Source organism: Hemiscyllium ocellatum, chromosome 5 (assembly GCF_020745735.1).
Source record: "Hemiscyllium ocellatum isolate sHemOce1 chromosome 5, sHemOce1.pat.X.cur, whole genome shotgun sequence".
NCBI lineage: Eukaryota > Metazoa > Chordata > Chondrichthyes > Orectolobiformes > Hemiscylliidae > Hemiscyllium > Hemiscyllium ocellatum.
The window spans coordinates 100138065-100156303 of record NC_083405.1 but is presented as its reverse complement, the minus strand read 5'-3'; the positions used below and the strand labels follow the sequence as shown (position 1 = coordinate 100156303).

Genomic DNA, 18239 nt, shown 5'->3' with positions numbered 1-18239 from the left:
TTGGACAAATATATGGATAGGAAAGAAAAATGTGCAGGGAAATGGGGTTAGCGTGGATGGCATTTTGGTTGGCATGGATTGGTTTGGGCCAAAGGCCCTGTCTCCGTGCTGTTGAACTCTAAGACTCTACTAAACATTTGCTATTGGTCTCATCTGTAGTTACTCAGAGGGATAAATGTATAGTTAAGTATGGATAAGTCGAATCATCTCAGATTTAAAGCATGAATATCTAAAGCTTACACATTTGGACAATGGAAATACTATCACTGGTCTTTGATGATACACTGTTAAATAGTTCACTAGGTAGGAAAGCCTGTCTTACACCAGGTAGGAAAAGTCTATCACAAAGTATAAATTTGTGTTCAGTGATGTAGGTTGCTCTCTTAAGCAATCTCTTTGCTTGCTTTATGAATAGTAGCTGCTTCAGTCTGCTGTATATGTGCCAATGCCATAGTGGGATTAGTGAAGTAGAAACACAAAATTCCCTTGAGATTCAGACCAACACTTGTTGTCTTAATCATATGTACTCCTTTATTTTCTACAGACACAACAGTTTAGAAGAAGTGACATTTTGTTCAATGCAGTCTTAATATTTGGTGGACAACATGTAGACTATAAAATATAATGAACATTGCATAATGCAATCAGTTTTCTTATGTTTGCAAACCATTGCAAAAATAAAAAACATGTGTAGTCTAACCCATTTGGGATTCTTAAAGTGGGAGGATTGATTTGCTATACAGTCTGCCCAACTACTCATGATGAGATTACTTCTTCGTTGCACCCTTTCTGCTGTTTTAGGCAATTCTACAATCATCTTATGCTTTGACTGAATTTAGACATTGGCATCAGTTCGTTAAAAAGTTTCTCTTCTAAAACTAACGGAGTCAAAAGTAGTTGTCAGCATCAAGATAATAGCTTGAACATCCTGTAATTAAATTATCTTCCACAGCATGGTGTAGTCTGGGAAAGCCACTCTCTTTTTCAGATTAGATTTTTAAAGTGCGCACATCATGACAGTTCATTTGAAGGAGAAGCAGCATCTTGATGGTAACAGCAGGGAAAGGAACAAGATTCCTGAAGCGCAAGTTTAGAAGTCAATTTAGATTTAACTACTTTACCCAGAGGGTAGTGAATGTGGAATGGACTACGCAGGGAGGCCGTCGAACTAGATCCTATGGAAATAATTAAGGATTAGAGAGAGAGATATTTGAGGGATTTAGGGATTTGAAAGGTACTAGTTTTGGGACCAGCCAGATGTATTGCAGAATCTTTTCCAATTCTGTGCTTTCTTATGTTCCTGAGCACTGGAATCTGAAATAAAAACAGATGATGTTGTAAATGCAGAGATTAGTCATTATCTGAAAACATGTCAGCATTCTCACTGAGGCTCATCATCTGGGCACATTGTCATTCTTCCTTTGTACTCTGAGTTTCAAAATGTTTACATTGCTGTCTGTCTGTTTCAGAATTTTACATTACATTTTACCCAGAATGTAAGACTATCAGGAACCAGCTAAACTTTGCATTGTTTTGGTGGTCCTTTGGGATTGAATCTGCACTTTTAAGGGCGAGATGAATATTGTAAGAATGAAGGAAGGAACGGTAAAGCTGTCTGGCAAGCTTTTTCTGAACATTATTGAACTATTCTGCACACAGCCCAGGAGCCATTAAGAGCTTACATCTTGCAAAAGTTTGTAAGCTTTCAGTAAGATGTTAGACTTGTTATATATGAATGAAAATGTGTTAGTTACGTTTATGAGCTGCGTTGTTTGATCCACTTTGGTATTACTTAAGCTGCTTCGATAAAGCAGCTACCTGGAGCTTGTTGTGGGTCATGGTGTGGAAAAGTAATCATTGAAAATATTCGTTATGCCAAAAGGGAAATCCTGCACATCACAGATCTTGGTTCAAAGAACAGATTTCTAAATTCAGAAAATTGTTCACTTACTTCTCATAGTACATCAGAATTAAAACATATGTATATGTAGGAGTATTTTTGCACTCAATGGCTGCTTGATTAAGATACTACTGGCTCAGTTGGTTGGATGCTGTTTGCAGTGCAGAGTGATTCTCATATGGGTTGAAGTTACCATGAAGTAATTTTCTTCTCAGTTCTTCCCTCACCTAAGGTATCATGATCCTTGGGTTAAATCACCACCAATCGTCTCTCTCTAATAAGACTATGGTGACTTTACCTTTTTACCTTCATTGTAAATCAGATACTAGTACTGCTGAGCTATTTATAACTGTTTTAGTATGAACTTGAATGAAACAGAAGCGTTAATCAAGACTTTTATAGTTTCTTACTATTGAACCCTAAGCAAAGAAATATTGGTAGTTCATATTTCTTGAGTAGTGTTGTTTGAGTTTTATTTTATATCACTGGTTGCTTTTGTAGGCCCTCCAGGAGTTGGGCTGAACGAGCTGAAAAGGAAATTGCTGATCAGTGATTCACAGCACTATGGTGTAACAGTTCCATGTGAGTAAGAGTCACTTGCTATTTTAAACAAAAGTTTAGTATTATTTATATAAAACAAGCAATTACAGTATTGTCAAAATGATTGAAAAAGTTTCATTTACTCAATTTCTTTTATGATCTGAAAAGTCTGTTAATGTCTTGTCAACAACATTTATTTATTCTTGGTTTGGGCGCTCAGTGTTGTTATCCATTCTCAATATTATATGCATTTTCCTTCATTCACAGGCTGTGTGCATAACTGGAAAGGCCAACATTTATTACCCCATTGCTAATTTCTCATTACTTTTGAGAAGGTGGTGATAAATGTGGCAAGATTGTGCCCAGTAAGAGAGATGTTCTGTGCTGTTTCTCTTGCCGAGAGGTGTTGCCAAAGTAGTGTCAGAATGTCTCCTCCAGACAGGCAGTTGGTAAACAGCTTTGAGTTCTCCTGGAGTCGTCTTTTTAAAGACAAAAGAATCATGATTGGGCAGGATCAGGGCTCACAAAGCCCCAGGAAGTCTTTTCCTTTTGCTTTCCGCTAGTGAGAAGGTTTCTGCTGCTGCTGAACTAAACTTTTGAGTTGCCACTTACTAGAGTGAAGTCTTAGACATTTTAAAAATCAAAAGGGCAGTTTGTGAGAATCATAGCAGTTTGCTGAATTGTATTTTTGCCAAAGCGTGTGTTAATGGGATGCTGCTTTTTTTTTTGCAAAAATTGACAATTACATTATCATGTTAATTATTTCAATAAAGTTACGGTTACTTTTTTTTGTATTTCAATTGTGATTTTTAGATTAATGTCTGGTGGTGGACCAATCAAATCACATCTGGAGCACAGCACCTTACACTTGCCTTTAAAGAAATATAAAACTTGGTTAGGGTCTAGGCTATCTCCTTACCATTTTTGGGAGGTGATGGGGGTAGGGGCGCAGGAGGCAGGCTGCTCTGCTCTGGACCAGTCTACAACAAACGGCAACTTTTCAAACTTTTTCAAACAGTCCTTGTGGTATAGATATATACACAGTACTTTTGGGGTGGGAGTTTGTGTTTTGATCCATGACAGTTCCAAGTCAGGATGATGAGTGACTTGGAAGAAGACTTACATGTAGTAGTATTTGCACACATTTCCTGCCTTTGTTCTTCAAAGCTACTGAGGTCAATTGTTTGGAAAGTGCCATCAAAAGGGCCTTATCTCTGCAGTGCTTTGTGGATGGTGTACATTGCTGTTTCATTGTATTGGTGAAGAGAGTGATTTATTTGGTGAATGGAATGTTAATTAAGTGGTCTGCTTTCTATTGGATGATATTGAGTTTCTTGAGTAATTTTGGACGAGCACTCTTTCAGACAAATACAGAATAATCTGCCGCACTGAGTGACTTGTGAACTGAAGTTCACATAAAGCAATTGGGGAATTAGGGAGTGAGTCTGCAGCATATGCAGCCTCTGACCTGCTGTAGTATTTGTGTGGTTGAACAGTGTTGATGTTGATGGTTGGTATTCATTGCCACAGAATATCATCACTTCCACATGATATTAATTCATGTTTAGCTGGTCATTGGCTGATACTTGTATAGCACAGGTATTATTTGGGAAGTTGCAAAAAGAACTCAGCATTATTCATCAGCAAGAATTTGCACTTCTGGCATTAGGATAATGGAAACTCATTGATGAAGCAACAGGAGGTTATTTTGCCTCAGATACTACTGAGGAACTCTTTCAGAAATTCCTGGGGCTGGAATGATTTTCCTCCAATAACCTTTATCATTTTCCTTCATCCCAGGAATTACTCAGCCAGTGGAAGCATTTCCTCATGCCCATAAACTTCAATTTGTTAGGTCTCCTTGCAACACGTGGTAAATTCTGCTTTGATGTCAACGGCAATAACAATCCTATCACCTCTGGAATGAAGCTCTTTGTTCATGTCTGGTCAGAGTCATTACAATGTAGAAGCTGAGTGCTCTGGCAGAACTAAAACAGTGTCATTGAGTAGATTATTGGTAAACTGGATAACATTATCCATCAGTTCTATTTCTGAGAGTAAATGATGGGACAGTAATTAGCGGGATTGGATTTTTCCTTTTTTTAAGTGTGCTAGGGTTGTATTCGAACAGCTTGTCTCATGATCAATCCAGTTCTGGAGAATAAGTCTTCAGATTTATAGCTGATATGTTATCAGGATGTATCTTCCTTGCTAAGCAGTATGCAGTGTGCTCAGCCAGATCTTGATATTACCTGGAGTGAATTGAATTGACTGAATACCAGCATATGAGATGCCAGATCAATCTCTCAACACTTACTGCTGAAAGTGATAGTAAATACCTCAGCCTTATTTTACCGCACCCAGGTGACGGGCTCCCTCCATTATTGAGGATGGGAAGTTCACTGAGCTTTCATTTTCAGTTAGGTGCTCGATAGTCCACCACCAGTCAGGACTGTAATGTATAATGACTGTTGATTATTAAATTGATCCATTGGTTGTGGAATTGCTTACTTCTGTCAACAGCATACTGTGTTTGCCAGTGACCCATGTCATGCTGGAACATAACGGTGGCACGGTGGCTCAGTGGTTAGCACTGCTGCTTCTCAGCACCAGAGTCCCAGGTTCGATTCCAGCCTCTGGCAACTGTCTGTGTGGAGTGTGCACATTCTCCTCATGTCTGTGTGGGTTTCCTCCAGGTGCTCCGGTTTTCTCCCACAGTCCAAAGTTGTGCAGATCAGGTGAATTGGCCATGCTAAATTGCCCATAGTGTTAGGTGCATTAGTCAGAGGGAAATGTGTGTGGGTGGGTTACTCTTCGGAGGGTCGGTGTGGTCTGGTTGGGCCGAAGGGCCTGTTTCCACACTGTAGGTGTGGAATCTAATAACTTCACTAAGTTGGGCACCTCATTTTTGATGTGCCTGGTACAAATTTTGTCATGCCCTCCTGCGAGTGGGTCCAGTGCAGAAAAGAGCAAGCCGAGACGATATCAACGAGGTCAGCCCAATGGCGAAACTTGGTGCCGGAGGATCATCAACTTCATCATTGGCTGGGTCCAGTGCCGGCAGCTGTGAAAAGACACCAAGGCAACATCAACCATGGCGATAGTCTCTGACATTGGTTTGCTGGGTGCCGGCAATAGCGAAGGTGAATTGGCCCAGTGACTGAGGATTAACAGCTTCAATGTTAATTGGGTCTGGTAAAGCGGTGGTTCTTCTGAGCTGGCTCAACATTCGATAAACTTTCATTTAAGCTATATCTTTTCATTTTCTCTATTTCTTAAACTATCAAAATAATGCCAGATTATGGCAACTAATGAAAGATTTTCACTGGATGTTATTGTATTTCAATATAAAATATATATGACAGTGTGTGAATGAATGAATGAATGAATGATTTACTATCTTGAACTAGGATTAGCTCACTGGCTTGATACTAATGATGAAGTACGTAGACGGCAGGAGTTCAAGAAGGCAGCTCACCACCACCTTCCCAAGGGCAATTAGGGACCAGCAATAAATACTGGCCAGCCAGAAACAACCACATCCCACAAGTGAATGTTTTAAAAAAAAGTGTGAGATGTGGTGGGCCATGAAGTTTCAGATTGTCGTGGAATCCTGTTTTGCTGCTGCTGAGCTACCACTGCCAATTTCATGAATTAACTCATTAAGATGTGCTTGTGGTTCCCTGGCAAGAGGCTTATCTCCTGCTTTTAATGAGTTTTGACCTGAGCTTTAGTTTGCTCTCACTTGTCACCACCTTAATCTCATCCTATCAACCATATGACACTTACATAGCATAGTTCTATGACAGTGGGATGTTTACTGGCATTAGGTCATGTGCTAATCCTGTTCTGTGGCACTATTCAAAGACGCGCAGAGAAGTTCTCAGATTGCCCTGTATAATATGTATCTCTCAACTGACATCATGAAAAGCAGATTTTTGGCCATTTTTTTTTTCATAGCTTGGTTGTTGGAAACTCTGCTGCATTTCCCAATGTTATATCTCTTATCCCTCTGGCTCTCACCCTTTTACTTTCCATACCAACACATACTGCCTGATGCCGTGTAACCACACCCCTTTACCTCATACCACTTTGCCACCTACACCCCTCTATCCATCCCCCCTTGGCCCCTCATGCTCCATATCACTACATGCCCACTTATCAAACCTCTTGGTCCCTCATAACACATGTGACAACCTGAACCCATGGAGTCAGCTCAAAGATAGGGAGGTTGGTGGGAGAAGGGGTGCAAGGGGTGTGGAAGAAAGCTTGTTGAAGTCCTAGCAATTGCTGGTTGAAGTCCTAGCAATAGAACAGGATTATTATTTATTTGAGGTCAGTCATCCCAATCTCAGGAGTTCCACAGGGTAATGTCCTAGGCTGAACTATCTTCGGCTACTTGCTGAATGACCTTGCCTACATCATAAGATCAGAGAGAGGGTCTTTGCTGATTATTACACGATATGCACTACTGCACAATCCATGAATTCTCAGACTTCAAAGAAGCCTATGTTTGTATGCAGAAAATCCTGGACAATATCCAGACACGGGCTAACATTTTGCAACTAATGTTATGCCACACCAATGCCAAAAAATGACCATTTTGAAAAAGAGGGAATCTAATTGTCTCCCATGATGTTCAATGACATTAGCATCACTGAGTACCTCTCTTTCACCATCCTGGATGTTAACGTTAACCAGAAATCGAAGAGGGCCATACACATAACTACTGTAGTCAAAAGGACAAGGATTAACCTGCCTGTTCCATCATTGTCCATGATTGACAAAGCACCAGTTGGGAAATTGATAGAATATTCTCTACTTGCCTGAGTGGGTGCAGCTGCAACAAAATTCAAGAAGCTTGGTATTACCCTGTACAAAAAAGATCATTTTATTTACCACCCATTGACCGCTTTCACTCCCTTCACCACTGACACACAGTGGCAACATATGTACCATCTAGAAGATGTGCTCAGTCACTCACTAAGGCTACTACAACATGATCCATATCCAGGGTCTCTGCCACCTTGAAGGACAAGGACTGAAGATGCATGGGAACACCACCCCCAGCAAGCATTCACTATCCTCACTTGGAACTATATTGCTCTAACTGAGTCAAAGTCCTGGCACCACCTGCCTTGCAGTACTGCAGGTGTCACTATGCACAAAGACTGCATTGGTTCAAGAAGGCAGAACACCATCACCTGTTCCAGGACATTAGATGCTGGCCCAGTCAGCACTCACTCACCATGCATGCATTAAAAGAAACAGTTTATGCACTTTTTACATATCAACATACCAACCTTTATGTATCTGTTGCTGTACAAATTAAAACAGAGCTACTTAATTGACGGTAGTTATGTATCCATGTTTAATAGCTCATAAATATTAAGCTAACAAGAATGTAGATTTTTTAACGTCAGGTAAAATCAAGAAGATCCTAATTAATTTTATTCTGATTGCAGGAGATTAACAGCATTTAGGAATTTGCTGAAAGATAAGAAACTCAGTCATCCCATCGTGAAATTTCCCACTTAGAATTGTAGGCAATGATCCATTCCAAGAGTGAATTTGTAAAGTCACATTTTAGTTCCAGAGCAAAAGCTAGATGGAGTGATATTTATTTTTCTGGTAGACTTCTGATATAATTGATAAAACAGTAAAAAGAAACCAGTCAGAGATGAGCAAAATTGCAACTTTTCCATGCTGTAATGAAAATTTGTTGTCCACAATAATTCATCAAAACCTAAAAGCTTCAAGCCAACCTTTAGATGAGGATCCATTCCAAAAATCATTTTGATTTTCTTGAGCTTTATGACATAAATTTTACAATCCCTATGTCGTGTGCAAGTCTGACATTTTTTTTCCATTATCATTGCACCTCTTGTTACTATCTAGTTGTACTGTTAATCACAGGAGAATGGGTTAGTCTGTATAATTTTATACAGGAGCCAGTTCTAATCAAAACATGCTACACTTGCCAGGAAAATTTATAAAATATTTAATGAAATGCAATCCTGTCTCAGTGACTTCAAAGAATGTAACCAGAAGACTTGGGATGTTCAGTGGGAGCAGCAATAATTTTTTTTAATGAATTGTGTGTCACTTGCTATGTTTAAAAGAAGAGCTTCTTATTTTTTGAGCAAAGGATAGGCTTCAGGTGGAGGAATAATTACACAGTGAATTATTTTTCTTAAATCAGGAAGAGGTTTCTTTCTAAGTATGATATTATACATTTTTTTCCATGTAATTGTCAGATTTTCATAGCCATCTTGACATTTATAAGTTTTACAGGAAAAAACTTTTCAATCAACTGTATAAAATGCCATTCCAATGCCTCACAGCTTGGCTTTAAATTGAATGCTGCTGACAAATAAAATGATAGTTTGCCATATTTCTTAAAAGTAACATTGGTGGTAACATTAAAATTAAACAACTTAACATAGCTAGGTTTTCTATTAGCAATAGGAATAATGCTGGATTTTATAAGGCAATATGTCAATTGTAATTTATTTTAATTTAGAAACTCTCTGGATACAACATTCAGAAATTTTCAAGTGCTTAAATTATGTTTCTGCAGACAGACCTGATTGCCAAATGTTCAATAAAACAGAAAAAAGTTAGAAACTTGTTGCTTAGGTTACACTTTTAGCTTCTTTAAAAGCAAATAATATCTATTCTGATACTTTAAACTAATTTTAAACAGCCAGCTGAATATTGGCAGTGCTAAAAATGTTTATTTTTTATGTTTTGCCATCCACAGATACAACAAGGCCAAAAAGAAGCCAGGAAACTGACGGAGTGGAATATCATTTTATTTCCAAGCACTTGTTTGAGACAGATGTACAAAATAACAAGTAAGTTGAAAAATGGCACACTCTGTTTCATGCCAACACATCTGGAAAGTTTCAGATGCAGTGATGAAAAGTATCGGAATATATGAACAATAGGTTACTTGGGAAATCAGATCGGCAAGTTGCTCAGGGAGCGAAATGTTACTGTTTTATTCTGTTATCAGACTCTTAAACTTGGCATAACCGTGTTCTTCATGTCATAAACTGGTGCAATGCATTCAAAACCTATTAAGTGAATATTAGAAATAATTTAATCTGTTCTATGAAGTTTTGATGAATATTTGAAGAAGCATTGTATTGCTTAGTTGTACAGTGTATTTTCTGTTTATGCTGCAGATTTCATTTGAATTTATTCCATTGACATCAAATAACTAAAGGCATTTTGTTGCTCTAAATGGTCTGTCTGCATGCATTATGTATAGTTTCAACATTTTAATAAGAATAGTTTTTTGTGTATAGTTCAACAGTTGACATATTTTCTTCTGCTTGTTATTTTCTCCAGATTCATTGAACATGGAGAATACAAAGGGAATTTGTATGGAACAAGTATAGATTCTATTCGACATGTATTGGCTAAGAATAAAGTGTGCCTGTTGGATGTACAATGTCATGTAAGTAAAGGCTGAAGATCTTCTAGTTTTTTAATCTTCATGAATTTCTAAGCTCATGCTAATTTATAATATTGACTTTAAATAATGTTGTAAATAATATTGACTTTAGCTCTTTGAACCCCAGTACTTTTCCCTTATACAGTAATTTAATTGCTCTACTGTAACTTGTTGCAGTAAATAAAAGTTCTGATGAGCATTTTAATCTTCTATAATCTCTTCTAACCCAACTAAAAGAGGGTAACTTAAGCCCTGAGCAATGTCTTCTCAAGGTGCATTAAGTTAGTCTCTCTCATATTTAGTCAACTACGTAATTGACTTAGCTTGTTCAAAAAAAAATCTCTCAACTCTTAAGCACATGAAAGCATGCCAATCTTCCCAGAGGCTAAAATACTATTGTTTTTTTCTCCCCATATTCTGAATCCTTTTTGTTTCTTATTGCCATGTGCTATTTATAAGCCAAGATGGAAGTCACATGACCAGCTTCCAGTTGTCTTTAATATGGTAATTACTCCAACTATTCATTACTCATGAGCAGGTTGAACAATCCAAAATAATATTCTCTTAAAGTTTCATTTTTCCTTATGGATGAGAATCTTTATAGTAGTGTGGCTAAGATTCATAGAAACCCTACAGTATGGAAACAGGCTATTTGGCCCAACAAGTCCACACTGACCCTCTGAAGAGCATCCCATCCATACCTATCCCTCTAGACTTTTTTTTTCCCCCTGTAACCCTGCATTTCCCATGGCTAATGTACCTACCATGCACATCCCTGAACACCATATGCAATTTACCATGACCAATCCTCCTAACATGTGGGGACTGAGAGGAAACCCACGCAGACACTGGGAGAACGTGCAAACTCCACACAGTCACCTGAGGGTGGAATCGAACCTGGGTCCCTAGTACTGTGAGGCAGCAGTGGTAACCACTGAGCCACTGTGCTGCTCTAGATCTGGTGTTTGTGCGCAAGACTATGAAAACCAATTACAAATGCTGTGGCACGATGCAAGGAGTCAGTTTTTCTTTTAAGCTCTCTTTGTCAGATATTTTCAAGGGTTTCCTTTTGCTTCTGAGGGTTTACTGTTAAACTTATGGGGCTTCGTTTTCATTCTCACTAATTCCTTTACTAGATAATGCACATTATCTTCTGTTTGGGTTAAAAAATTTTAGGATTTTCTTGTTTAGGAATATAAGGCAGCACAGTTCACCTGAACTGACACAATTGACATTGAATGATTTAAATTGAACCATGACTAGAATTTCCAATTTGAAAATCTAAGAACTAATTACGAATTGAGTGAATTTCAAGTATTTCTTTTCAGCTAACATATCTAAAAAATATTAGTTTGGTTTCTGACGGAAAGGCAATGGCCAAATGGTATTATCAGTAGACTATTAATCCAGAAACTCTGATTAAGCTCTGGGACCCGGGTTCAAATCACACCATGGGAGATGATAGAATTTGAACTCAATAAATATCTGGAATTAAAAGTCCAATAATGATCATGAATCCACTGTTGATGTGTCAGGAAAACCCTGTTTGGCTCACTAATGGCCTTCATGGAAGGTAATCTGCTATTCTTAGTCTAGTCTGCATGTGACTCCAGACCCACAGCAATGTGGTTGGCTATTAATGTCACGCTGAAAGGGCGTAGCAAGCCACTCAAGTTGTATCAATTGCAAGGAAGCCTCAAAAAAGAAAGAAATGAAACTGGACAGACCATCTGGCATCAACCTCGGCACTGGAAATGATAGCAGCAAGAACATGCCAACATTGTGAGTTCCTCCTTACTGACATCTGGGGCCAGTCCAAAATTGGAAGAGCTGTCTCACAGACTAATCAAGCAACAGCCTGATATAGTCAAACTCACGGAATCGCATCTTGCACTCAATGTCCCACTGGCATGACAGACTCAGCAGAGTTGGTGGCACAGTGGTATGCAGTCATCGAGCTGTACAGCATGGAAACACACCCTATGATCCAACTCATCCATGCCCACCAGATATCCAGATTAATCTAGTCCCATTTACCATAAATTGGCCCATTTCCCACTAAAGCCTTCCTATTCATATTCTGCTAAACCCTTCCTATTCGTATACCCATCCAGATGCTTTTAAATGTTGGAATTGTACCAGCCTCCACCACTTGCACTGGTGGTTCATTCCATAAGGAGGTTGATTCTGGGCCCCATGAAGTCTCACGGTATCAGATCAAACATGGACAAGGAAACCTGCTTTTGATTGCCATAAACTATCCTCATTTAGCTGATGACTCTGTGCTCTACCCTGTTGAACAACTCTTGGCGGGAGCACTGAAGGTGGTATGGGAGTAGAATGTACCCTGGGTTGAAGATTTCAGTATCTGCCACCAAGAGTGACTCGGCGGCAGCACCACTGATCAAATCAGTTCAGTCCAGAAGAATGTAGTTGCTAGACTGTGCCTGCAGCAGCTATTGAGGGAAAATCATACTTCATCTTCGCCAACTGCCTGCAGATGCATCTGTCTATGGCATTATCAATAAGGGTGACCACTGCACAGTCCTTTGTGGAGACAACGTTCCACCTTCACATTGATAATACCTTACTATGTGTTGTGTGGTACTACCACTGTGCTGAATGAGACAGCCATCGAACAGATCTAAGAGCTCAAGACTGGGCAACCATGAGGCACTGTGGGACATGAGTGGCAATAAACTGCTCAGTGACATCCAGTTTCAGTTCTACCAGGTCCACTCAGCTCCTGACCACATCATAACTTTCATTGAAACATGGACAAAGAACTGTTAGTCAGCTGAGTTGTGATTGAGAGTAATGCCAATAGAATGGGTTTAATTCTCAAGCCAGTTGAAGTTACCATGAAGGACTCTCCATCTCAACCTGTCTTCCTGAAGTGTGGTGACCTCAGGTTAAACTACCACCAGTCATCTCATGAGAGAACAATCCTATGGTTTTGTAGGACTGTGATGACTTTACTTTGGTTCATAATAGATTTTACATTTGTAATTCAGCCAACTAATTTCATAGAAAAGTGCCTAATAAACCACACAATTTTGATCATACTTTGGGTCCAATTTCCTGTTTGAATCCAAATTAGAAATTTTTGCCCCCAAATGTTTAACACTTGCAAAATGCACTAAAACTTCATGTATTCTAAATTCATTGTAAATATTGGGTTTGGAATATATTCGAAAATTTCAAAAGTGGAGTAAAATGTTTAGAATGCCAAAGAACAATGGTATAATGATTTTGGGTATTTAACTCTGGCCAGGTTTTATGGTTGTAATGATGGCATTGCAACTATGAAAATGAAGCAACTTCTGGCACCCATTCAGGTGTAGTTAAACATGGAAAACCAGAAGCTGTTCTCTGTGATTTCTCACTCCTCCACAGATTGGGCTGCCAAAGTCCCCACCAATGAAATCTTCACAAATCTCTTCAATTGATGTATACTTCTAATTCTATATTATTAGTTTCATTTGACTTATAAAAATCCTTAAAAATGTTATGCCTTGTTGAATGAGGTGTAACTGGCATTGTAACTGCATTCTGTGTTCGCAATTGCTGCTGAAAGACTACTCTGTTCTTAAAAATCTATTTTATATGTCAAGTGGAGCTGTCAGTGTTGGACTGGGTGGACAAATTTAAAAATCACACAACACCAGGTTATAGTCCAACAGGTTTGTTGAACTATAACCTGGTGTTGTGTGATTTTTAACCTTATTTTATACATGTTAGAGTTCTCTATTGTGAAAATTGAGGTTTTTTTTATATAAAGGGGATATTTCAGCTTTTACCTTCCTAATCTTTTTTCCACTTCCACTCTTCAGTGTGACCAGCTGTTTAGTCTGCTAACATTACTATTGCTGGACAGCCAATATCTCCCTTGCGTTGATGCTGGCATCATCAGGAAAGGTGAAATTCAGGCCACAGAGCTCCCTAGCTCTTTGTGGGTAACTACCTTCAAAGTTAGTGGCAAGCGCTGTGGCTTCCCCATGAACCAGAAAATCCAGATCTATGAATTTCATGAATAAAATACACTGATTGGACTTTTATATTAACTGCCATTCATTTCTCTGTTTTGTCAGATTTTGTCTGTTATCACACAGTGGGTGGTGAGGAATGAATACTGTTGAAAATGTCTTCAGTTTTCCTTCAAACAATGCTTTGGACTTTTTCTTACATACATTGCAGAGATTACATTCTTTCAGAGACTTATTAGAAAGGCTATGAGCTTGCTTTTCAATTACCACCTTATTGCTAACATGAGTAAGTCAGCTAATTATTTTGTGTAACATTGACTTTAAAATACACAAGATACATGAGGCAGGTTAACTGGAACTTGAATTCTTTATGTTCAGATGATTGCTACAGAACTAGTGTTTAGTCTTGGGGTACTGTCCATATTTGATAAACTATGTAACTGCCTTTGAAAAGTTTACATTGGGATCTATTCAAACCAATGTGATATTGCACTTGGCCCGCGCTCTACAGTACATATAACCTGAATATCAGTTTGATTTGTTCTACCTCCAAAGCATTTCACTTTGTCTGTGTGCGTTCGTTGTGAAAAATGTAAAACAAGTTTCCAGCCACCTTTTCTTAATTGTAGATAATGTGGTATAAATGTGTTTGAACATAGGTCAACCAAGAAAATTAAACAAGCTTGCTGTCTTTGCTGGTGACAGTTTAAAAATAGCCAAAACTAAATTGCTACAGTTTGTGAGGCTTTTCCCAAGTTATAATGAGGTGATTTCTGCTTCCTTTTTTTAAGACATGACACATAGTGGAACATTAAATTCACTATGCCTTTCAACACTGGAAAAGCTGTGTAAAATGACATACGTAGTCAAGTCTGCCAAATTAGGAAGAGAAACCATGAAAACTGGAAATGCATATTTGTCAGCATCTGAAATGGCAGAAACCTTCGATGACTGTTCTTTGCTAGTTCTGATATCTATCTGAAACGTCAACCTGTATGTTCTCTTTTTAAGAATTGATTAAATCTCCATGTAATTACTGCATTCTGTTTTTATTTAAATTTGCATTGGTGTTCTTTATGTAGTTTCCAATAGTAGATGTCTATGTAAACTAGACCAACTCTCTCATTCCTGGAATTTTAGAATTATTGAAACAGTGCAATATCTTAATCATGGCTAGCTTGTACTCTGCAAAGAATCAAAGGGCAAAATTTTTCTATTTTCAGTCAGTTTTTTCAAGTGAGATTCATGGTGCTTGGTCTGCCTTGGCTCACAGTGACTTTTCTACAATCATTAATTATTCAACCACTCTGTTCGACACCCTTCTCTTACAATCATGTAGCTGCAGAAACAGAAGTGCTCATCACTGCCAGGTCTTTATGCCATTCATTTCAGTGAGTACAGCCTAGCTGCACAGCACTTCAGATTCTGAAAGTCAGGAACTGTCCTTAACACTGGTGCTCTAGCAGTATCACGAAGAAAATGGCATAAAAAAGTAAGTGGGCTACCTATTTCATGGACAGAGAATTGGAGGTGCTGAGGACTGGGGAGTGGAGAGGACCATCATAGGAGGCAACACAACCAGATATAACCAGCCTAGACCAAGATAATGGCCCAGTGCCATGCAGCTCTGGGTAAAAAGGAATGTACAGCCATGCAGAAAAACGTCTATGAACTTCTGCACTCTGCAAGGCCACCATCTTCTCTCTGTCACCTCACATTCGCACTAATTCAGCGACTACACAGACATCTCACCAAGGTTCATGGACTACAACTCTCACTATTGCATATATCATCTACTCAACATCTCTCACCCATCTCATCCTCTCAGACTACTAACCACTTCTGCCCTCCTGACTTACACACTGGGACACTTCACCAGCTCTCATGCTCCTTTCTCACCACTGGCTGCTCTTTCTTCTACTTGCGTCAAATTAATATCGCTCTTTTGTCTCATTGCAGGAAAATTGGTACAGCACCAAACTCAGAGACACAGGGATGGTAGATATCAGGTTCCTCCCTCTCCATGAAGATAAAATATTTGGGTTAGAATCACTGACGTGGATGGTCATCTAATTCATTAAGCTTCAATGTGCTCTGCTTGGTGTGCTGCTCTCCTGATAGCATTAGTGCTAACTCATTATTAATTGATACAAGCTTTTATCCCTTGTACACAACCAGACCCCCTTTTCTCTTATGCAGATACTAATGGCACCCAGCAACCCTCTGCTCAGAAAAGACCTGTGGCAGAGACCCTCGGGTCCAATTCCATCTCTTGGAGGGAAGCCACTGAATCCTTAGGAGATGTGCTGGCAAGGCTTTTACCTGCACCTTCCTGTACATCAGTGACTTTCACTTCAGTGGATTCTATTTCTAGAATAGGCTCAACAGTACAATCTGGTGGGCACCATCACCAACGAACTCACCAACAAGAAATGCCCTCGGTCTCTGGCACTGAGGACAGCTGGAGATGTGCTCAGCTCCAGACAGAAGAGTATCCTATTGTGTCGATTAATAACTTTGCCAAAATGCAGAGGATGATACAGGAACAGTAGGAAGGTTTGTCAGGGGAAGTTGATAAGTTAGATCGATTATCAGCACCTTGCTTTGTCTGACATGAGTACGTCTGGGTGACTCCATACTCCATGGATAGTGTGGTGACTGCAACGCATACAGCATCTCTTTATGGAGCTGCACACTATCACTCTAGCTTTAGGTACTTAGAGAGGGGTAGGAGGACCTTAACCTCACTCCAGGTGCCCCTTCTTCTGAGGGAAACATGTAGATCTTGGCAGGCACTCAAAAGGAGGAGCCATACGGAAGATCCCCATCAGCTTCCTCTCCATACTCTTCGGAAATGCTCAGCCCCTGCAAGTCTAGCTGAGGAAGGGGTCCTTGCATCAGAGCAGGACATTTTCAGTAGGCCTGGGCCCTCTAGGTCTAAATGCCTCTGGAGATGACCATCCAACATTCCCGACAACAGGGCCAACTATTTAGCAGTATTGCCCATCCCAGCTGCAGATGTCGAGACTGCATTTAAATAGAGATTAAACAAAACATTCTGAGAACACAGGTTGCACTGGTGGAACATCACTATAAATAACCTTGCACTTTTATAACTGTGTCTCCAGTTCAAATGTTTGCCCTAGTGTCTTTGTCACTTTTAGACCTGATTAAGTCTCACACCCTTGTAAGAGATGAGCAACCTCTTTAGACATTCCAAGGATGAAAGAAGTTGTAATGGCCAACATTACAACTTCTTTCCTCATAAGCAACCATCTCCTTAATTGCAGGTAACTTTGAAGTCAGTGTTCGTTGAAAAGTAATGTTGATGACTTCAGTTACACTTTGTTGCAGCTTGACCATTTCACTGACCTTGACTGATGATGCCATACATCCCTGGAGGAAAAGGTTCACTCTCTATATCAGTTTTCCAAGAGAGTAACTCTTGGCTGGATGCTGTACAATGGACAACTCACATTTCCCTTCTCCATTGAAGCACCAAGTGCTGCCTCTCACAGGTTTGACTTTGTCCTGCAGGATGCTAAAGTGTTTCACAGCAGTTCAGCAGTCAACACATACACTGAAATATTGAATGCTAACCAATGATAAATGGGACAGAAGTAGATGTCTCAACATTCCACTCAACGTACTGGCTATCATTAAAAAAAAATTCACTGTTCCACACTTGGATATGATTTGCTGACTGAAGCCTTGAGAACTACCTAACCTGAGCACTGTGTGGTGCTGGTTCACTGCCATATGGCTCCTCCTCTTCAGTTCACTGCTGGTTTATTATTAATGCTCAATAGAGCATGTAATGTGCAGATACTTGAAAGTGGAATCAGCAGGGCCTGTTTGCCATATCCCCAACAGAATGTTAAAACTGTTGAAGGAAATCCAGACTCGGCTCATTTGTGGTGCAAGCTGGTTTCAGTGAAATTACCTCTGGCTTCTCAGGCTCAATACATTGCTGTGTTGGGGTCTCGTGTGTACCTCCCATTCAATGTCCTGATCCCTGCCCTCACCATAATTTTCATCCTCAGCAAATTTCTGTCAATTCTCTCATTTATTCTGCATTCAGGACACTGTCCTACCTCTGATCAGCTCCAATTGTGTTCATAATAATGTAGGACAGTTTCTGAGCAAACTTCAAGGCCCTGCTGGAGCAGCCCTAGAATCAAAACTTCATTTCAAGAAGATCTGTGCTCTCTTCCTCTATGGCCCTCGTGGTGGAAATGTGTATCTTCATTTAGCAACTGAGGGTTTCATAAATTTGTCATGAGCTATATTTGGAGAGGATAGCCCTGGTCTCCTAGCTGCCATCCCTCTATATCCAGAGAATAAATACAGC

General features: G+C 39.5%; 1 protein-coding gene across 4 annotated transcripts in view; it reads left to right on the top strand.

Moving 5' to 3' along the window:
- The window catches only part of mpp7a (MAGUK p55 scaffold protein 7a), a 419376-nt gene that overhangs the window by 383411 nt on the left and 17726 nt on the right, over positions 1 to 18239 (top strand). For all 4 annotated transcript variants that reach the window (XM_060825040.1, XM_060825039.1, XM_060825038.1 and 1 more), the window contains 3 exons: positions 2402 to 2482; positions 9204 to 9297; positions 9797 to 9905. In XM_060825040.1, coding sequence (XP_060681023.1) covers positions 2402 to 2482; positions 9204 to 9297; positions 9797 to 9905 — 284 coding nt within the window. The remainder of the gene's footprint in view (positions 1 to 2401; positions 2483 to 9203; positions 9298 to 9796; positions 9906 to 18239) is intronic.